General features: G+C 43.5%; 2 protein-coding genes across 5 annotated transcripts in view; one reads left to right on the top strand and one right to left on the bottom strand.

The window, feature by feature from the left end:
* Positions 1-9282: 9282 nt before the first annotated feature.
* On the bottom strand, positions 9283-18562 carry LOC146179557 (uncharacterized). The gene is made up of 9 exons (XM_084580210.1): positions 17688-18562; positions 17324-17651; positions 17126-17226; positions 16777-16916; positions 15998-16100; positions 14357-14524; positions 13319-13466; positions 11022-11074; positions 9283-9648 (listed from the first exon to the last, which is right to left on the bottom strand). Exons 1-9 carry the CDS (start codon positions 18426-18428, stop codon positions 9460-9462), a joined length of 1971 nt encoding a protein of 656 aa, XP_084436336.1. The 5' UTR covers positions 18429-18562; the 3' UTR covers positions 9283-9459.
* Positions 18563-19627: 1065 nt separating this feature from the next.
* Positions 19628-22549, top strand: part of mon2 (Mon2 homolog, regulator of endosome-to-Golgi trafficking) — a 239330-nt gene continuing 236408 nt past the window's right edge. Inside the window, exon 1 of one of the 4 annotated variants that reach the window (XM_084579205.1) lies at positions 19628-19872. Coding sequence is in view for 2 of the 4 variants with exons in the window: in XM_084579207.1 (XP_084435333.1) it covers positions 20729-20783 (55 nt within the window). In the remaining 2 variants the exon portion in view is untranslated. Of the gene's footprint in view, positions 19873-19951; positions 20246-20339; positions 20784-22549 lie in introns of those variants that run through there. The other 3 variants (XM_084579206.1, XM_084579207.1, XM_084579204.1) reach the window with 3 other exon arrangements.

Below are 22549 nucleotides of genomic sequence, written 5' to 3' on the forward strand. Positions count from 1 at the left end.
GATATGATACCATTGAGCTGTAAACCTTCACCAGAAAGAAATGGCGATGGCTACAGGATATATCCCATATAGTTCGTCACCTAAAATGAAATTGCCAACTCCCAATAAACAATTCAAAAAAGGGCATTAATGACCCTGACGTTTCTTTACATCGGCGATAACATAATAATGTAGTGCGCTATACAAAAGTAAAGCTCTCGTGTATATGCCGCAATTGAATTTTGTTGATGATCAGTGAATTTTTTCGCAAAAGTTATCCATCAACTCGCCTGTCCGATTCTGGAAGTCATACTTATTAGAACTACTCATCTCAGCAGCTACTTAATTTAAAGCCACTAAGAAATTATTTGTAGTTCTGAACCTTATGCAGCTCTTGGAAAAAACGCCAAGTTACCCCCAGTCGAAAAAAACTACCGAATCATGTCAAAAATACGACAAAATATTCAGAAGTTCTGCCGTAAACCTAAGATTTTTTGCAGTTCTGTAGTACTTTTCTGTGGTTCTGTAGTACTTTTCTGTTCTGTAGTACAACGGCGTCCGGGTTGGACGGCATAACACCGCGCGTTGTACACGAACTCTGGGTGCGTCGTCCAAATTTCTACCTTTTTATTTTTAATGCGTCCCTGAAACTGGGTCATTTTCCAATGGCTTGGCGGAAGGGACGCATTATTTTCTTGCCAAAGCCAGGTCGGCCTCCGGAGATATCTACTTCTTATAGGCCAATTGTCATGAATTCGGCACTCGGCAAAGTGCTCGAGCGTTTGCTATACGGTCGTCTATACCACTTCCTATCGCGAGAAAATTTACTCTGTGGTTTTGTAGTACTTTTCTGTGGTTCTGTAGTACTTTTCTGTTCTGTAGTACAACGGCGTCCGGGTTGGACGGCATAACACCGCGCGTTGTACACGAACTCTGGGTGCGTCGTCCAAATTTCTACCTTTTTATTTTTAATGCGTCCCTGAAACTGGGTCATTTTCCAATGGCTTGGCGGAAGGGACGCATTATTTTCTTGCCAAAGCCAGGTCGGCCTCCGGAGATATCTACTTCTTATAGGCCAATTGTCATGAATTCGGCACTCGGCAAAGTGCTCGAGCGTTTGCTATACGGTCGTCTATACCACTTCCTATCGCGAGAAAATTTACTCTGTGGTTTTGTAGTACTTTTCTGTGGTTCTGTAGTACTTTTCTGTTCTGTAGTACAACGGCGTCCGGGTTGGACGGCATAACACCGCGCGTTGTACACGAACTCTGGGTGCGTCGTCCAAATTTCTACCTTTTTATTTTTAATGCGTCCCTGAAACTGGGTCATTTTCCAATGGCTTGGCGGAAGGGACGCATTATTTTCTTGCCAAAGCCAGGTCGGCCTCCGGAGATATCTACTTCTTATAGGCCAATTGTCATGAATTCGGCACTCGGCAAAGTGCTCGAGCGTTTGCTATACGGTCGTCTATACCACTTCCTATCGCGAGAAAATTTACTCTGTGGTTCTGTAGTACTTTTCTGTGGTTCTGTAGTTTTCTGTGGTATAGTTCTGCTGTCTCTAGTTCTGTAGCACTTTTCTGTTGTTCTGTTGTAAGTACAGAAGTTTCTGATGTTACTACAGAACGCTCTGTTGTCACAACAGGTTTTCCGTCAAAAACCGCACAGAAATTCTGTCGTAACAACAGAAAATGTTCTGTAGTTTTTTTTTTCCCGCAACCTATATTCCAGTGTAAAAAAGTATTCCGGCGTGCACTAGCGACATAATTGTCTTTTGTAGCGTGATAGCTTCCGCAGCTCACGGATCCGCCGCAGTAATAGCCATATCGCAGCAATTAGAGTTCATAGTAAGAGGTGGCGTCACTAGTCGAAGATCACGTAATCAGTCCACAAATGACCTACGAGAAATGAGCACTGCGGTGCGTATACACTTGCTTGTCAATGAGAATATTGGCTGGAAGTTGACCGTTGACAATTATGGCAGATTGTGCCAGCCGATTGGTAGCAGTGACGATGATTGAGATCGGTGATGGAAGCACATTCGATCCATGGCCACACAAGGGCATCTTTTTTAAGGCGACAGCCTTCATTGCCTCATCGTAGTCGTCAGCAAAAGTGTCACGCTTTGCGGCGGCTCTGATTGGTCGAGACGGGATAATGTCATGGAAGTCTCGACCAATCACAGAGAACTACCACAGTATGCGCGAATGAGTGCCTTATATGGCCATATGCCAATCAATTATCAGTCACTAAGTGATGACTAATTAATGAAATACTAATTAACGGTAAATTAATTAGATAAATGATTCATTAATTAATAATTACTAATTAGTTAGCATTCCGTACCTATTTAAGTTATTACTAATTAATGCCACGCACCCGGTAAAATCAACCACCCAACAGTAAACGTACAACTGCGAAGATACAAGGAGCGCGATATCGTCGCTGCCAAGCAGAATTCACTGAATAAATGCACTCGCAGCATGTGAAAGAGTAGTCGCTGGCTTTACTCGTAGCAGCCTTCATCGCTACATGCGCAACAGTAGCGTAGCAGAATGCAGCACTAAGGCTTTCGCCTTTCTTCACTTTGATCGCCAAAGTGTCCTCGAATTTTTTAAGTATTCTTACTCTGTTCAGCCGGATGCTCATATATACGGCGCAAGCAGGTAAAGGCAGTCGTTTTATGCGATGACATGCGATGATGGTGATACCTCGGCGACCCGCGAGTCTTATCACCCGCAACTCTCGCCGAACAAGAGGAAGTATAATCATTATGGCATTTCGGTGGAACTAAAAGAAAAAAAAAACGCACAAGGTAGAACAGCCTTCGTGTATTGAAATATTCGAAATATAGATCCCTGCAGAAATCGATAGTTCTGTTTTTAGAAGAACCCGACTCGCTTGTGTAATAACGATCCTTTCCAGAATGGTCCTGCGAGGTCGTAAATCGACTGTCCTGATAGGCGCGTCGACGCTAAGTCGCTTGATAGATGGAATGCATGTAATGTTCCATGCTTCGAAATAGGGTGTTCCAGTGCGTATAGCAATGAATCGACGAACTTGGTGCAGTGACCTTTGGAATTCACCAGGAATATGCCTGCTAGCCTGGTTTTAAAGCTTATTATACTTGTTCTATACTTGGATTTCGACAAGCGTGAAAATAGCTTTCCCCTCTAGAAAGAAGGAATTTGCATTGATTTATGCATGGCACCTTCGCCCGTGTGTTGTGTGATGTCAGTGCACGTTAAAGAACCCCAGGTGGTCGAAATTTCCGGAGTCCTCCACTACGGCGTCTCTCATATCCTGTGTCGCTTTAGGACGTTAAACCCCACAAACCAAACCAAACCAAACCAAACCAAACCTTTTTTACTCATTACCTTTAGTACAGTCATCTATAATCCCTGCTAGATAGATTTCATGAAACCATTATTTTACTAGAGGCAAAGCAATGCAACGAACAAGTAACAGTAGACAACAAATGCGTTGACGTAGAGCCGTGCGTGTCACATCTATAGCCGAAACTGTCACGCTATATTTGGGATCTACTGTTTTTAAAGTTTAGGTTGGTAGAAGACTGTTTAATGCCTTTAGACATCAGCTTGGGCTTCACGAGCATGATGGTTTTGAAACGCAAATTTTCGTGAGTGTCTTAGCCCACTAATCCTGAAGCATGAACTGCCGGGAAATTGAACAATTCTGTTTTTGAAATTAAAGGCTGACGGGTTTTAATAAGGCGCTGTTATTGTTTCATTCGGCGCGTTCCAAACTGGCCAACAACTAGAGTAATTGCCAATTCGTGTTGTTTTCGTAATGCCCTAAGGAAAACCTGCGGGCCACGAACACTTGATCACAATTCCACTCAACAACTGTCTACAGACTATCGGCAGCAGACTATATGTCGCGCTCATCAAAGCAAACCCGAACCTCGAATGCCATCCTGTGCCTCTCCTTGTAGTTAAGAAGTTTTCAGGGTCCGAGCGGGAAGCTATAACCACACCTAACCACACATTTGGCCATATAGCACACCGCGCATGCGCAATGCCACCTCGCTATTTCGATACGGTCACCCTAGGATGACCTTCGGCTACCGAGCCAGCCTTTCAACTCGACACAAAGAGGCGCCATGGCGGTGTGTCGTTGACAATAATATGCCGACGACCCCGTATCACTTGTAATCCGGCAGTGACCTATAGGTATACCCTTTGATACTTGCTTAGTCGTTAATATTTTATTTTGTGCCCCCTCCACTCTTCTCCGCAACATACTAATTGGCATACAATCGTAGGTTAACACGTTATCCGAAAGTGCACCTGACAAATTCCCGCTTTAACCAATGCCTGCATGCTTTTGGGGTAGCTAGTCTAACTCAGGTTCTAAGGGTTCCTGAGGACAAGGGTTCCTTCAGCCTCTCCCCGCGGGAAGCGCGGCTGCAACTCGATCGTCTCTAAGCTGCCTGCAATCTCAGAGGCGCCTGACGTCACCTCCTCTACGTCATACACGTATTCTGCTCCAAGAAATCGCGCCCCTATGTAGGCTTCCTCTACAAAATAAGAGCTAAGAATTGAACCCCGAGTTAGAGCAGTTCCATTGCGAGAATGCTAAAACGCTAATGACGACACCAAAATGCTCTCGGCATCCTTAGGCCACCATACTTAGGCTGCAGTGTCACTAAGAAAAAAAAAAAAAAAGCCAGCAGCTCATGCTATTCGCTCAAGACACAAAATTTTGTTAAAAACCAGCCAAGCATATTACTGGACTTTTTCTGCAGGTAGAAAATGGTACTCAGAGCAATTCGTGGACATACGGAGCGCAGCAGTGATTTAATGGAATAATTATATATAACCACCAGGTGATATCAAACATTCTAAGTCGTCCAATATTTGATTACGGCTGAATTAAGTCAGATGATAATATTTAGAATGAATTTCATTCAGCCACTTGGACTCCCGAAGATATTGGGAGGAGACGAGCGATATGTCGACAACGAGCTGTACTGCTCCGGTAGCCAAATAACCACGCTCTTTTCAAGGAATACGCCGAATAAACCGTTCCACCATAGTCCCCTAAAACTATTTTTATTTTCGTAATTTTTCAGCCGGCGACAAACAGTTACCCGGCGATCATGAGCTGCAGTTTCTTTACAGAGAAACATGCTCTCCAACAAAGCGCCTCCCCACACGGCATCGTCTTCTAAAATACGCTCATGTTGGCCATCGAATAAGGAGAAACTGCATCATGTTCAGTAGAGCTGTAAGAGTCGAAGTACATAGAACGAGGTAAAGATTGTAAGGACTTTCCTTTTCAGAAAAGTTTGTATCAATACAGCAATACCCTATATCCATGATGCGAGTGTTTTTATAACAGGTGCAGATGAGCGGTATATATTTCCATTCGCTCCGCCAACAAAATGGGTACTCCGTATTCTTGAGCAACATTTGAGCCAATCAAATCGCGACGTTACGTGCAGGATGTTTTCATAAGATTGATTCACTGGCAATCAGCAAACGTTAGCCTGCATGATGCAACAACGTTCGCCGCTGGGCAAACGCGATTAAGTGACTGTCAAACTGAGTGAAAGATAACTAAACAAGGGTTGAAGTGGTGCGTCAGTTCGCAAGCAAAGCCAAAGTTTAACAAGTGGACTTGTCTTCGATATGTTAAACCGAAAACTAGCACTATACTAGCACTATTAGCGACGTCCGAACGCAGCAGATTGCGCGCCGCGATATCGCATTGCAACTCACGTGGCGCGAATTGCCGTGAGCGGCGCCCGCGTTATATTTTTTTTATGCTATGTTACGTTTGTTCGCTGCCTACCGACAACTCAAATTAACTACCCACTACGAAGCCCGACTCGGATGGATGGATGGAATGTAGGAGCGTCCCCTTTGAAACGGGGTGGTAGCAGTAGCTATCATGCTCATTTTTCTCCATATATCTTAATTATTGATTTAGAATTGTTAACTAAACCATCATTCTATTTATCAAATTTTTGTTTCTACATTACTAACATTATGTCACTTCTCTGCTTTTAAGCCGCCAATCTTCCAGTCGTTTTTTGCTAGTTTCCACCGTAGGGTTATTCACCCGGCCACTGTTATCTCTAAACCCCAGAGCTCCAGGAACAGTGATTGCGCCTGCATCAACTTCCGGATGGATACCATTGCAGTCGAGTATAATATGGTCAATTGCTTCACTGGAGTTTCCACATACAGCACATGCGTCATCTCCATTGTTAAACTTCTTTTTGTAGCTGCGTGTTCTAAGGCACCCTGATCTAGCCTCAAAAAGTAGGGCACTGCCTCTTGAGTTATCACAGAAATCTTCCTTCCTGATCTGCATTTTCCACTTTCGGTATAATTCCACACTCTGTTTTTTTTCCATCGAATTTATCCAATTTTTACCTTCTGTGTTTTTCACCTGTTGCTTAATGCTCTTTATTTCTCCGTCCTTGTTACTAGCATACTTACTAGTTAGTTTCCTAGTTCTTTTCCTCCATTGTGAGTCAACGCTTTTCTGCCCATCTGTTACTGTCTAATTTCCTCAGGCGTTCCTCATATAATATTTTCTCATCTCATCGCTACAACGCCACCTATACTATGCATCCGAACCGAAACTATATACAAGTTGTCTCGCGGTGTCATCTATCGGCATGACATGATGTAACCGCTCGACAGAAAACGCAGGGAGATATTCTGAACGCGCTGTCCAATGTGTTATGCCGGTAGTGGTAGTATAAGTCCATTCATTCTATACTTCTATATACTCCCGATTACGGGAGAGGCAATGATTGTTTTTATTTCTAAACCTTTGCTCGTGGCATCGTCCCTCAGTTATGTTTCCTTACTTTTCGCTCCCCTTATAGCAGCACAGCTCCCTTCCTTCTTGTCCAACTGACTAATGGCCTTGGACGAGCTTAATCCACGCAACGGTCCAGTATGTGCCCCGTAAAATGGCTCATGGCATAAAAAATGTAAAGAGAGGCTCTTTTTTTTCTTATTTCGCTCGTTCGTTTCTTGTTTTCAACACTGAAAAAACTTCGCAGCAGCCATGAAAAAAAAAAAAAAAAAAAAGATACATTTTTAAGCCTCGATCCCCTCCCCGCAATTTTATAAGTGAAATTTTTTATGGAAATTTGATAGCGAGAGTTAACGTTTCCAATTATTCAGCTGAATAAAAATTGGGGTGACACAGGTTTGGTTTCTGGGGTTTAAAGTCCAAAAGCAACTCAGGCTATGAGAGACGCCGTAGTGGAGGAATTCGGAAATTTCGATCACCTAGAGTTCATTAACATGCACTGACATTGAACAGTACACGGGCGCCTCGCTTTTCCCTTCCACCGAAAAAGGGGCCGCCGTGGCCGGAATTCGATCCCGCATAAAGCTCTGCCTTTGACGTGATGAGATCGCACCTGCGGTTTCCCTTGAGGATAATCTATCACGTACATGCATATGCTATTTAGCCTACAGTCGTGCCTACTCGGGAGTTCCGTTCCCGTTTCCCCCTCTCATGTCAGAGCCGCCCAAGTTGACAGCTCCAACCAATGTCATGAGACATCGTGACGGCTTACGACCCGACGACCAATCAGCGCAGTGGCCGGCAGCGTCAACCGCTATAGCTATATCAACTGCAAGGTGCATATGCCTGCGATTTTTCGCTCACAACAGCGCCGACACCGACAACGTTGACGCATTGATTTTTGTAGCGAAAGCTACACTATAGGCTAGTCAGCGACCCATTTTGGGTAAGCATTGCTAGTCGGTGCTGAGCATATGCGCCGTAACCATGGCAACTTGTTGCTCCGAACCACAGGAGAGAAAAAGAAGCCAATCAAATGGAACAAAACGATTCGGAACACGCCTAGAAGGAGGCGGCCTTGACCAATCCCCCATGGTGGGTACGTGCCATTTTTCAAGAGGCCAACAATTACAACAACGGAGCAAAAAGAATCGAAAGACGCGCCGAATCGCCGATCGCCGATCGCACCATATGGTTTGCAGCCATGTGCACTGGCGACGCGAACGTTCGAGTCGGACTTTATGAACAATCCGTTTGGTAGCTTTCGCTACGCATATCTAAGCTTAACCAATCGAGTTGAGCCGCCGCCAATCTTTTTTGGAGCACGCGGCCTTCAACGCCGTTGAATTAAAATGAAAACGGCTTACTACATTAGCGGTACACCGCGTGGTGTAAGGTGCCTCCACCTATATTATGCTTTGGTACATTTTTAATATTTGCCTAACATCAGCTGGAATACGCGGTATGTTCCTCGTGCTTAAGCTCACTTGGGCAACATTGTTGGGTACCGACAAATAATAACGCCAAAGCAATTCTGTCGCGACATTCTGTGGCAATCCTTTACAAAACGTCGAACGGTCATTCGGGAAACACGCTGAAGACGCATAGGGTGCTTCCGCGTTCCTTCAGACATCCACGTATGTAAACGTATATACGTCTCAATAGCTGCTGATCACATACCTGCATCAGGGTATATGTGGCAGTGGGTAGCGCCCGCTGCAGACCGTCGCGCTCCACGAAATGAACGAGACGTCCCGTTGAAACGCGAGCAAAGGCTACGGCGTCGCACAGCTGGCAGATGTTTTCTGACGCACATTTGCTTTTCTGTCATCAGTTAAAGCACACTATAGTTGGCAACTCCGGTCCAGGACATATTTCATGCAGCCCACGACAGAAAAGCCGGACACGTGTGCGAAGCTGATAAAAACGATAAATAAAACGAGCCTCCACTACATCCACTATTAATTGAGCCCTATATTTCCATGCACGACCTTGCGGAAACAACATATGTGTGCACCAGGCAGCTGTGTACTGTGCGCGCACGTGCAGTCGCATGTATACCTGTGTAGATTCCTGTACAGTCCCAAGTGTATCTGAACAATCGCAAATTAAAGTGGGGTGAACCCTTGTGTACGAAAAGACCAAACCATCGACTCATGTGGCACTGTCTTGCGTACGCGAACGGGTGGCTACCGCCCTGCATAGTATCGCGCTGAACATGTTTTCTGACTTTTTTTTGCATTCTGAAGAGTGCAGCTAACTTTAGTTACGAAACACAGTAACGAGCTAGTAACCTCTATAGAGCACATATAGTAATTTAGTGACTTCCTAGTTTTCGTGTTATCGGAGCATCGGATTTTGGTATACATGGACACCATGAACTTTCCCACTTGTGAGATCAGAGAACTCCAGCCCAGTAGAAAGCTTCCGGCCGTGTATATCGAAGCGTGCGTGGAGCACCTCTCGGCACAATAAATCCTTTTTTATAGTGCGCGGCAAGTGTCCCTATCGCAGTGCTCGCGTCTCGCCCGTGGCGACTCGACTGTAGCTTCCCCACATAGCAGCCGCGATGAGCGGCGAAGACAGCTTCGACACATTCCAAGCATCGGCACCGTTGCAGAACTACAAGAGAAATTTTCGTGCAAAAAATCCTTGTTCTGCACTTCGTCGCGCAGGTTACGAATTATTTTGCAGGGGGACTTCCCTCTCCTGCAGCCTCTGTAGTGTCCTTGGCTTCGGGGAGTTCCATCAGTTTCGCTTTCACCAACGTAGATATTGTACGCTTGACTTCCTGCTTTGCAACGTCCAGCGCAAGCAATTTTTCTTCCACTTTGGCGGCAGTCACCGATTTCTTGATTTGCTCCGACGTTTTCTGAGGAAAGACAGAAAAGGCTTATAGATCATCTGAATGAAGCATGGGAAATCAAAAGGAACACATGCTAGCATAATGGGCTCTCCAGCGACCATTTTCGAACATTCCTACATATGCAAGGTGGTCGAATTAGAAAATATCTTCAAAGACATACTATCAGCAGCGGCTCACGTTAGTTAGCTTTGCGTTATGTTGATTAGTTTGCTATTTCATTTATTTTTACCAATTTCCAGTAGTAATAATAAGCAGGTGAAAAGATAGTTATGGTCAACCATGCGACCATTGCCTTTGAGACCACTGAATAATAATAATAAAAAAAGAAATGTATGACGCGGAAATCTTGCACATGCAGTTCGAATTTGGCGGCGTAATATTAATGACGTGTCGCCTCCGGACGTTGCTCTTGCAGTGAACAATTTCCTGCGCACCTAACACACTTTTGGGCAGAAAAAAGAATGTTCCCCTGCACTGCAAGGCTCGCCACTGGCACAAACCATGATACTGCACTAATAAAAAACAGTTAATTGGTTATTCTAATTATCTTTTTCAGTACCTAATTAGCTTAGTTCTCAAAGCCACTCGCAGCGAATGAGAGCCTATTCCTGAAAATAATATCACTCTATCACTCTACTACATCGACCATCCTATATTTAGTAATTTCCCGAAGAGTTTCCCGTGACAGCCAGTATGCATTAAAGTATTTCAACAGTTTTCAGCTGCTAAGAAACAGAAAGAGATGCCGCTTCAAGCTGGAATGACATACATCGTACCTGGAGAAATGTCTGCTGTGAAGCAGCCTGAGGGGGCATAATACAAACTGCCAGAGATGAACAAAGTGCAACTAGAATTGTTTTTCATAGAAGATTTGGAATGTTCAATCCTTTTTTTTCATGATAATGATCATTCATTCATTTAATTGCATAAATAGATCACTATAAATGACTGTTCCAAGAAAAAGTGCCATCAATGAGATGGTGACTGCATCATATTGCACACATGTCACATTACCAGAATTCAAGTAACCATATCTTTTTCTTTTTTTCTTTTGCCAACAAAACTATGCTACTAAACAAACATGGCCCCTTTATGATGAGTCACACAGTATCATAGCTGGCCATCTTAATCCAGGAGTGTATCTTTAGACATAAAATACACAAGCAGGAAACAATCACATCTAATTTTATCCAGGATAAGGAGTCCCAAAATGTGCTACAGATCTAATTTTATCCAGAATAAGGAGTCCCAAACTGTGCTACAGTTGCAGTTTTTCACTTCTTTGCGTAACAAAAGCATGCTTGACTGCTTGCTTCTCCTTGTCTTGACAAAGCAATGCTGTTTTCGCAAGCTTTAGATCATAAAACTTTTTACAGTACCGGTACACAGCATTCACTGTGGTCGCTGACTTCCTGACTTCTTGTGAAGTTCCCTGCAGAACAGCAATATGGTTAGTTAAATGCCATTTTACTAGCATACAAAATAAAAGACCAATTTCACAACAGGGAATAATACTCCACAGAGATGCTGTAAGCAGTGTACATGCCCCAACTTAAGCACCTATGTACTACAAGCGTTGACACGTTAATGAACCATAGAAGCCAGAAGTAAATCAGAGCAGCATGATGCAAGGAAAGAATGTAATGTGGACAGTTGCAGCTTTTTAATGCCTTTTTCTCGGTTTGCCAATCGTTGATCAGGTCAGCAAACAAGCCAATGTGTAGACTTTTCAGCTGTTCTGTTACTCCCGTATGTACCGTCAGAACTAAAGTATGCATGCGTATGTTGGGATCCTTACGCCTTAGATTTAATCAAGAAACTTGAAAAGACACAAAACAGGGCTACCAGATTAGTCCTTTATGAACTATGAAGAAAACTCAGCATGAAAGAGGCTAAACATACTCTCCAGTGGTCGGACCTAAAGACTTGCAGAAGAAAACTGTGTTTCAAGTTCTTTTATAGCATAGTATACCCTTCCCAAACTGACATTAGTTGAGACAACTACATGAAACCACCTTCCTATATATCCCAAAGAAAGGATCACCCTTTGAAAGCAAGGAGCTTCCATTTGAATGTGATGTTCTGCGGTATTCTTTTTCTGTCCAGAAAGCACGTACCTAGAATCTTCTGACTGATGTCACATAAATTACATCTGATGGTGCTTTTTACCACACTTTGAGTGAGTGAATCTATTCGATAAACATTTGTTTTTCGAATGAAATCCCCCCTGTTATTGGCATTGCAGGTACTGAATAGATGAATGAATGAATGAATTAATAACTAAAGTACATAAACACAGTGTAGGAAAATAATTATAAGCATGCTACACATATAGAAAAGTGCCCTGAAAAGGTAGCTGTAAGCAGGTGCCTGATGGCGCATCCAAGCTAAGATAAAGTATGGCATTCTAAACTTGAAATTTTCTGCAACATTTAACTGCAAGTAGATCCGTTAAACTCTAGCAGCAAAAGTTGTGTGTGAAATTGGGCACTGCCAAATGCACAAGTAAGGATTAAAGGAGTCTGCTTCACAGCGCCAGTACCGGCTTTCAATATTTTTATGGGATGAAAAAGTAGTAGAACCCCTCTATAGTAAACTCGGATATAGTAAAGTGAACCTGAAGTTCCAGTTCACCTTCCATAGAAAACTGTATATTTTCGCCCCTTTATAGTAAAGACATATTTGATAAAAATTGGTTATAGTGAAGTGCGTCAGGTCACGGCGACGACTTCCCACGAAATAACATCGCCGCATGCGCGCTACTTAGAATTGCGAAAGAATGTTTTTGTCTGAAAAAGAAGAAGAAGAAGAAAAAAAAAAAAATAAACACCGAGTGTTCGTTCAAACGGCTTTACCACTAGGCTTAGTAGAAATCAGGAGAAGCCAACTTTACGTAGGCCTTTAGTGCGGGAAAGCATGCAGTGCATGGGAAAATTAAGAAGTAAAGCTGCCTACAAGCATGGAAAGAAAGCAGCCCGATCCGTTCAGGAAGCAAAGGAGAGTAAAAGTGCAGTGAGAATTAGGGAAGGGAAGAAACAACTGAACATTCACAGCACTGTGCAGCACAAAGCAGCAGTGGCAAGAAATGGAGGCGTGGTGTATGCAGTTTTGTGGCACTTGACTGCAGCGCGAATTTCTCATCTATTGCCTTCTTAATTAGAGGCAGAAACAGCAGAAGATGACACCGTGTTCATGCAACGCTTTGGTTTTCAGATGACATCAAACTCAGTTGTATTCACAGCAACGTTGCCCCCATGCTTGAAAAGTACAGGGGTGGTCAAAAGTTGCCAGGCCACAGGGTCTGCTTCTGAGCAGTATAGTCAGGCAGCTATGATAGCCTCAAATCTCAAAATACACGTGGAGGGTAGAAGAAGCATTATTCTAACCTCTGAGATAATTTATAGCTTTAATGGGATCTCACGTGTCAGAATATGCTGAACAGAAGCAATACCTGCGGCCTGGGAACTTTTGACCCCCCCTGTACTTCCACAAGTGTAAACAAAAAATCTTATAATTGAAAAAATGGAACTGAAAAAGATTTTTGCTGGTCCTAATCACTCTATTATAAAAGGGTTCTACTTAAATGTGGGAGTGCTGGAACAAGCTTCAAGCAGAGCATATGTCACCGTGTAAAAATCGCAATAGATATCAAAACGGGCATTGAGACCCATCTTACCGAATGACATCTCCAGGCTGCAGTAATAGTACCCACGTTCGTCTTTTGGCTTGTACATGCTCAGCAATTGAAGGCTGTTAACTGTTTGGTTCCCAAACTTTTCATCCACAAAGTCTGCATACCACTCTTCTTTGAACTTCTTTATCTCCTAGAAGGAAAATCCGCAGCAAATCGCACAAAGAACAGCAAAGCAATTGCAAAGTAATTCTATAAAATGTGTCAATCTGAGCAATAACGTATACCTCGCCTTTTGACCAGCTAATCAGAGAGACTACAGGGCTTGTACTACCAAAGTAAAACCAGATACAATGAAATCTCATTAAGCAGAAGTTGTTTAATTTGATCTTTCAGTTTATTCAAAGAGATGGTTCTGTTTCATCAGCAGCAGTATCTGTAGCACTTAAAAAAGTTTTCTGTATTCAAGAGCTGCAGAACAATATTTCAGTCCTATTTGAGTTTGAATTGTGAACAGTTGACTTTACAATGCGATTCTTTCGAGCTGGTGTAATCTCACGCAAAACATACAGGAGTACTTCACTTCTTCACAGCAGTCCTGTATCTCACGTTGAGATTGGCAAGTTATTCTATGCAATAAATAGCAAGCACCATCATGAACACGTTAGAAAAAAGTCCAGTCCTGAAAAAAATGCAGTGCTGTGGTCACAAATGGAGCGAAGGTTATGACGTGACAACATTAATGGCTCCTGTTTGCCAACTCTCTTTTAAGATCCCTGTTTTTTCTACTGTCTTTTCAGGTCTCAGTGCTATTGGGCTAGCTGAAAATAAGGTCTTCTTCCCTTATGGCTCCCTAATTACGTGACCACACAATCCTACAGCTAGCGATGGGGTGGAGGGCATGGGTGACACTAACCTGCCCCCACCAATCAACAATTGTGGAGGTAATTAAGCTGTATTTATAATTAAGAATAAATATTGGTGGAGTTAAGTTTCATTTACAGTAGTGTATTATGCTATGTGAGAGAACCTTCTCCATTCACACTGTATGAAAAAAGAAAAATAACAAAACAAATTTCGTACCATTTTCTTTGTGCTTGTCCTCGAGAGTTTTGCTAAAGTGAGATGTGCTGCAAATGGCTTGTTGCCTGACATATCCAGGTTCTCCTTTGTGAATTCCTCAAAGCAGATCTCGGCCACTGTTTTGAGCCGAGACACTGAGTCTTCTCCTACTGGTTTCACGTACAGCACCTAAGGTGAAATTAGAACCCTTTCAACAACACTGGTGTGTACAAAGGAGGGGAGAACATTAAACCCTACTTCCCGGAAGAGATAAGTCAGAAAGTATGACAATCTTCCCCCCTCGCCCCCACCTCCGCAACTTATTATGAAGTCACCTGTGCATAACTATGCAGGACAAGTTAATAGACTATTGAGAAATGAATTAAAAAGTTATTTGGTAGTTGTCAAATGTGATAGACCAGAGTTATGCTTGTCATTTTCCAAATGCAGGGTTAATCAGCTTTGCAGTAAAACTTTCTTGGTCCGTTTACTTCAGAACATTACTAGCCCGTTTCTGAAACTATGTATTATTGAAGATGAACAATGAGCAAATAAATAGCAGCGCTCCAAATGAAATATAAGTTGTTACAATGCATAAGCGAGGGTGCAGGCAGAATGATGCATTACCAGTGGCTTCAGCATACTTGGTACAGAGCATGGAGTTCTTTCATGGCTGTTGTGAATGCCAAGCACAATAAAGACAGAACAGTATGGCGACTGGGCAAACAGAGCTTCATGATTAAGCATAGCTTGCATAATCGTTGTGTTGAGCTCAAAGCTATTTGCGGTCTTCGAAAAAATGTTGTGTGACCTTAGCTAGATGCAATCCTAAGGTTACATAGCCCAACAAGTTAACACTGATATTTACCTTCATGAAAATGAGCTTTGTCAGATATGCATTGGCTCAGACTAAACTATCAATGCAATTATTCATACAGAATTGATCTGACAAACATTGCATGCATGGATGTAAGGCAACAAAAGAAAGAATTATTGCAACACTTTAGCTTTGCCCTGATGGGAGCATGATACAACAGTGGCTTGTGGTCCTCTCTGATGATACACATACTTGTTAGCATACAGTCATAAGGTACCCTACTCCTTTATATGAAAGACCACCAAACATAGATGTATATAAACACTCATTTGCTTCCAAGCTCTACAAGAATGCCTTGTGTGACCTCAATGGTAGCACATCTGGTTTGCGACTCAGGGGTTGTGGGTTCAAATCCCACCAAAACTTATTGTAATTTCCTTCGAGTTATATTAATTTCTCTAAATTTGAGATGTGCAGCAATTTTAATTTCACACCATATGTCAAGTTTCAAACCCTTTTATTCCACACACTAGCACGTGTGATTGTGATGTCATGAACCTGTCAACCAATCAGGATTTGTGTTTACGCCCAGTGCCACTGCTGACGCCAGACTTTCTGCGACACAGAACCCTTAATGCTGTTGTGTTAAAATGTCATGATTGAACGAAAGTGTGCTCTGTTTCTTCCCGCTAAATTTGCTCCAGGATCTGGGTAAGTGCCTGTAGGCTGGCAAACTTAGCTACCTTGCACCCAGCTGCTTTTAGTGCTTCAACGCTTTTTATGCAGGAGCATGATGTAGTTTCAACATCGCAACACTTCTAATGAGGCCAAGTAGGTTTACTGACTTCCTTTTTGAAGTGGTCCAGCCCCACGAACTCCAGCACAAGGGGATTGGCTTCGAGATCCTCTTTCACACGTTTGTGACAGCGACCCAATGCCTCCTTGGCTCTGAAAGCAATGTAACTATTCCCTTAACATAAATCGCATTATTTACTTACTTGCACTAACAATTTTTTGAAATGGCTGACTGCCGCAGTAAAATGCTTCACAAGTTTAATTTATGTCAAGAAATGCTCTCCGCATTATGGACAAGAAGCTACAATTTTTTTGGCTTGACCAAAATGGCTTCCTACAAACATTTCCCTAGGAGCTCTGTCCAAGCATATGACGTTCAAGCGCATCAGTGAATATGTTATTTCACCCCTTTTCTTGTTTTGTGCAGTGCTTTTTTCATTACAGAAGGGATGGTCCTGTATTCTACAGACAGTTGTTTCCAGCTTCAAGAGAGCAGAAACCATGTGTTTCAGTGTATGTGAATAAGCTGCTTTCCTTTGCAGCACAGTAGTCTAGTAAGCCGTGCTGTATGAGGTTTAACGTCTTGAAGCAAATCCAGCCATGAGAAATGCCACAGTGGAGAGCTCTAGTAATTTCGAGTTCCTGGGGTGCACAGATATCGCATAATAAAAAAGTGCCTTGCATTTCGTCTGAATGAAATGCAGCAGCCTTGTTTTGGATCCAATCGCATCTTCGAGCTCAGCAGTCAAGCTCCCTATCCACTTAATGGCAAGCACAGCATAATGTGTAATATGGATAGAGTGTTAAAAGAATATAAATCGAGATATACCGTTGCAGCGAGTCATCGTCATCATTCACTCGAAACACGAGAAGTGTGATGTGCAGCGTAGCTATGGGCACAAATGCCTGGTTAACTTTTGGTTCCTGGTTCCGTATGTGATCTTGAATCTCCTTTGCCTTTTTGTGAACCTGCAGAAACCACATCCGCATTAATTTTTAATTCAGCTATTTCACTACCATCTTTACCGATGAAATGAAGGGAACTGATGCATGAAGAGGCATTAACCTAGCTACAAATACCTTCATTGCGACTGTGTTGTAATCAGTGCCCAAGCATAAACACTTCGAGTAGGATGACGTAAAGGAAATAAAGATATTGCATTGAAGAAAGCTCTCACATTTATATCATCCACTTGAATTGCCACAAAGTAGTTTGGCCGCTTACTCTTTTCAGATTTAATTCGCTTTGCTTTCTTTGAAGGTGATGAGCCAAACGTGCCTTCAGTGACAGAAAAAAGAAAGTAGTGTAAGACGATTCAAAGCAGATTATGTTTGAGGATCTTGGCGATTTTTTGCAACATGCCATTCTAACGAACCTGTAAACAGTGGTTTGAGACTGTAGACAGGGCTGTCATCGTCTTCGTCTGCCGACGAAATCAAGCCAGGAAGTTCAGATATCCACTCAGACTCTGCAATCTCGGGCACTGCGCGGGGATCACCTCCTTCAAACGAGCTCTCGCCAGAGCACGAGGCGTCAGAGGGGCTCGCCTCACGCATAACCGCCACTTTTCGCTTTTCGCGCTCGGGCGGGAGCTGTTTCGCAGGCGTTGAAGCCGCGTCGCTCACCGCTCCGTCACCAACTTCCTTCTGCGGGCAGGAAACAAGCGACACGCTCTTTATTGCAAGACACCGGGAATGATGAATAAATTAAAACTCAGAAAGCAAAACAGTCTCCAGTTAAAACGGACGCCTTACAACAGTCGACCACGACGGTTCGGCGGCAGTGGCTTTGGACGCGACAGTCTTTGGACCTACTCCTTCCTTCGAGGCGCAAGAAGCGGGCGACGGTGGCGAGCCCGTGACACCTCCGGTCTCATCCGCCACGCTTCCAGCATCACGTTCCTTCGCATCACCTCCCAGGATACGCAGGATGCGAGTTGCAGCAGTTTTCTGTTCAGGTTCTTTGTTGGCACTCGGGGCGCAGTCAATGGTGGGGTTGCAAAGGCTCCAGTCCAGTATGGCGGGGTCCTCAATCGAAACGTTGTCAGTGTCCTCGCACTTTGGCAGTTGCAGCGTAGACTCCGGGGTCGGGCTCTCGGTTTGGGGTTGCCCAATGCCCAGCGCCGACCGGAGGGCGCACTCGACGGCACCGCTCGAGACTTCGGCGCTTCCGCTCGGCTCGTGCGCCGCAGCGCTCATGGTCAGCACGTCGCTGCGCAGCGTCGGGGCCCTTTTCTCGGAGAAAGAAGGCAGCTTCTTCTTGGAGACGACGATAGCCGTCATGGGCGGCCCGCTTGGGTGGTGGCTGTCGCGCGGGCCCGACATGCTGCCGGCGCGAGCGCTGGTGCTGCTTCTGGTCACGCAGTCGTGCGACGGGCGCGCAGGCAGAGCGAGCCAGCCGTTCGGCACGCAGCATGAGCGACTTGGGCAGCGTGACAGCAGGCGACGTCCTGCTATGAGAACGAGTGAACCGCTACACATTGAAGTTAGCTATCCCGTTTTTGGTTCCAATTCGAATAGTGTTTGTAAACGACGCATGAGATAGCAGCTGCCTGACACACGCGAAAAAAAAATATCGAAAGCTGCTGGATTTTACTAGGCTTGTCTTGATTGGATGAGGCAGTCTCAGTCGACTGCTTTCATCATAAACGACGGAAAGCTTTGTTAGCTCAGTCAACAAAAAGATTTCATTTAAATGCAAAAGTCTTGTTCAAAATTGAAGTTCATTATTTATGTTGTTATGCACGAGCTCGCGTTTTTTATTTGTTACGAGTTGATTGACCCCTACGACCTGGCTTTGTTCAACTTCGAGCAGACGATAACGCTCGGTGACGGTCGGAGATAATAAGCCATGTAATAAGCACGAAATCATAAATTAACGTGCTAAGGGGTTGCATGTTCGTGCCGAACGACATTTAAGCAATGAAAATTGTACAAAAAAAAAATACCGCTTCGAGGAACATTTACCATGTCGATAGAGTCACATACAAAACTTCAGTCACTGTAACAAAAACTGCGTAATTGTTCTGAAGACAGTTCATAAAGCATGGATTTATGTTGCAAACTTGCAGTTTTATTTTCAAGTCAATTTCTATGTGTTTTCATGCCTTTTGGTGCATAGTTTTTAGCACAATCTTTTTCTAAAGCTAGAAACCTATTTTATTTCCCACGAAAAACAATCATTGTGCGGAAAACACTTGTAGTTGTGGCTCTACTAAAGGCGAATGCCAGAAAGAGATCATGAGAGAATGTAGCATGGGTCAGCAACGTCGCAAAACGAATGTGTTTGTTAGACAACTGCGGGTTAGAAAGTATATATGGACCTGTAGTGAAATTACTGTGGAGCTATTGTAGTACGATGGTACCCATTCAACACTAATCAACAGAGCATCGCTGCAGCATTTGATTGCTTTTTGGGGCCACGCGTTACACCGTGTTTTTCGTACCAAGAGCAGGAACACACATATGTACTTACGTACGTCGTCTGCTGACGCTGCTGCACGACACTGCCAAGGACACTGCTGTGATGACATTGTCCATAAACTTTACTTAGTTAAGAAGCAAGTAGAAAATACCGAAGCTGCGCTTCCTGACTTGAGTGCTAATGAAATTTGCTTGTCTTACTTTCAAATTTATTAATTTTGTACTTGGTTGGTTCTTGTTTTGAGCCGCAAGTGGCGCGCCGAGCGCATGTCGGCCGTGCGAGAGGTGCCAACTGGATTTTGTAAATAAAGCCTGGAGCTACGCAGGCTTGAGCTCGGTTTCTGATCGACCTTTTGATGAATTGGTCACTGATGCTCGGCAGTCGCTGGACAAAAGCACCGTGGTCCGTCCAGGCCCAACACTGAGGCTGCAAGTCACTAGCGAGCACTATGCAGGAACGCCCAACGTGAGAGACGGGACAGTTCCAAGTTGAGCGGTTGAGGTAATTACACCTGTCCTTATCTCGTTAGATAAAACAGAGGGAAAGCACGCAGCGATAACACGCACGCACGCAGCTTATACGTAGCGTTTGAAAGTCTGATCAGAGCGCACGCACTCAATCGTTGGCGTTTGATCGGCACGGTGTCCGCACATTGAAGGCCTATTGCAGCAGACTTCACTTTCGTCGAATTGACCGGCAGTTCCGGTCTTGTAAACTGTCTGAGCAGCTTGTTCAGTTTTCTGCCTTGATGCAAACGTGACGCGGATAGATTTCAGCTCTGCGCCGTGGAGCAAGATGCACTAACGCTGCGATCAACTGAACCGTCTACGTCGTAAACTCAACGACTGTGTAGATCGAGTTAAACTCGCGACAGGTGAGATAGCAAACCTCCTCTCTTCTGTGTCACGATCTCCCAGTGGTACAACACGGTGGTTGTGAATAAAAGAAGTGTGCATGAACGTGCATCGTTAGCTGTTGAGCGTCGTAAGCGGCAGTAGATTGTAAAGAGTCTCAGCAGATTCTGGCACGACTTTGGGCAAACGGCGGTTCGATGTCACTGAAACTGGCTCGTGGTTATCCTGACGATAAAAAGGGGCGTGTTTCACGCTTCTTCGTTATCGGCCGCTCACGTCCAGCTGATCAGCGCCTGGCAAGCAGCGCCAAACTTGTTATCAACCTTAGTTCACCCGTAACTTTATTTCACCTTCTGATTTAATCGAAAACGCTAGTTCTTCACGTGATTCTCAGAGAGTTCACAAAATCAGCTGGTCCTTTAGCTTCTTTCGATCTCTGTTTTTCTTGCTGTCTGTTTCTCTTGGAACTCGGAAATTAAGACTCGCCGGTAAAACGCTTGTCTATGAGAAGACTCATGGCATTTTCTGCTCGTTGCGGAGGGACCTACGTCGCCATACGTATGTGATGTCTTTATTACTGCATAATTGGAGGGGCCGCATGTATCAACTGCATAGATTTGTGCTTGACCGGTGGTGTCGGAGACGAGAAGGTCAACTGTGGACTACGTTAACTTATCAAATTGATCTAATCGGCTGCTAAAGTTGTCAGCGCTCTCACTGACTTGCACGCACATTGTGCACACCTGCTCTGGAAAATGCTTGTTTTGTTCAGACACTGTAGCAGGTATTTCATCTGGCATGTAAAAACCATTATGCATTCATGCATCTTAGTTACAGCCACTGCTATGATGTCAATTAGCAGGAATTTTCTGTACTCTTCTTGAACACTTTGTAGTGTCTAATAATTAAGACATCATTATTGATATTTTATACTGCAGTTGTCTTATTGAACTTTGTATTGTCTTTGTAATGTGCTTGCTCTGTAATCTGCGTTCTCTTTAGAGACTTGACTTCGCTGATGTCAGTGATGTCTTGCTTTTCATGGCGGCTCTTGTTCTGTAGATGATGAGCCGGTCTTTTGTGTTATCCCAATGCAAGCTGCGTTTACACAAGTGTGTAAATTCCCTAGCGGCAAACCATTTTGTGGTGTCGTGCAGAAAGGACATAGGTGTATTTCATGCCAAGAGTGACATGGTGCCTTTAGATATATTTTTTTGTCATCTAACCATTACTTTTGAGCGTATATCAGTGCATATGCAGTTAGGATATGGTGTAGCATCAGTGATTTGCTTTAGAACAAATTCAGTAGTTTTGGAATTGAGTTCAAGCTCTTTGATTCTTGCACTCTTTTTTTATGTCTGACTTTTTAATATTTGTTCCTTGAATCTGTAACATTGTCCTTAAACATAAGTTGGGTGACAATATGGCTATATGAATAAATTAGTTAATATCCATGACTATGGACTGTTAAAGAAGTAATTACTGATTAGTGTCCACATTAGTGCAGCCATCTGGCTAAGAGGAAAGCACTGCAGGTTTCACAGAAATTTCATAGTTGACGAAAAAAAGTGTAATTATTCCTAATGAATAATTAGTAATTATTTCCTTATTTCGAACTTGCTCCACCTCGAGGAATTACCCTAGACATTGGGCTGGTTGCAAATAATTGTCTGAGATAACTTTGTGATGTGCTAGAAGATGTACAAGAAGAAGAAAATGATGCATAAACAGAAGTAAAAAAAAGCCTACACAATATATTATGGAAGAAGGCAAAAAAGACCTCTGTCTTGCATGCTGCAGATGCTAAGGCAATGCTTGGTTGTGTTGAACTATGTGATTGTTGATATGTGTGGCAGAGGTACCCATCAGATTTAAACCTTCCCTCACAGAATCTCTTCTTTTAGATGCTAAGTAAATGACATTTTGTGTGAATATTATGGGACTAAAAAATGGCTGCTGGGATTTCTGCTGTGTAACATCAGACATTGCACATTAGAAACAAAGCAGCTCTTGTACTGTGCATCTTAGTGCCACATATGTGCAGGTTACACTTGTGTGGGACACGTTTGATAAATGTAGGAAAATGCTATGATTAAAACTGTCTCGTATTATTTTCTATTCTAGACCAGCTAAGAAGCATACTGTTGCCTGACCACATTTTGTAAGACAAGTGCCATATGTGCCAATTATACAAGTTTACAAGAAGTATGAGAGTGAAATGTTCAGAAAGTAATTCTTTTTTGCAGTTTTTGACTAGAACCATTCGATGCAAGATTTTGTTACCACCATTTCTATAGACCTCTCCCAGTCTGTGTTATCAGAGC

The sequence above is a fragment of the Amblyomma maculatum genome, chromosome 9 (assembly GCF_055883805.1).
Source record: "Amblyomma maculatum isolate TAMU_Amacu chromosome 9, ASM5588380v1, whole genome shotgun sequence".
NCBI classification, from domain to species: domain Eukaryota; kingdom Metazoa; phylum Arthropoda; class Arachnida; order Ixodida; family Ixodidae; genus Amblyomma; species Amblyomma maculatum.

Coding starts and splice junctions, on each gene's coding strand:
- LOC146179557 (XM_084580210.1), bottom strand. CDS start 18,428: ATGTGTAGCGGTTCACTCGTTCTCATAGCAGGACGTCGCCTGCTGTCA. Junction 14,525..15,997: donor TGGACCACTTCAAAAAGGAA/GTCAGTAAACCT, acceptor ATTTCACCTTAG/GTGCTGTACGTGAAACCAGT. Junction 9,649..11,021: donor ACAGTGAATGCTGTGTACCG/GTACTGTAAAAA, acceptor GTCTTTCCTCAG/AAAACGTCGGAGCAAATCAA.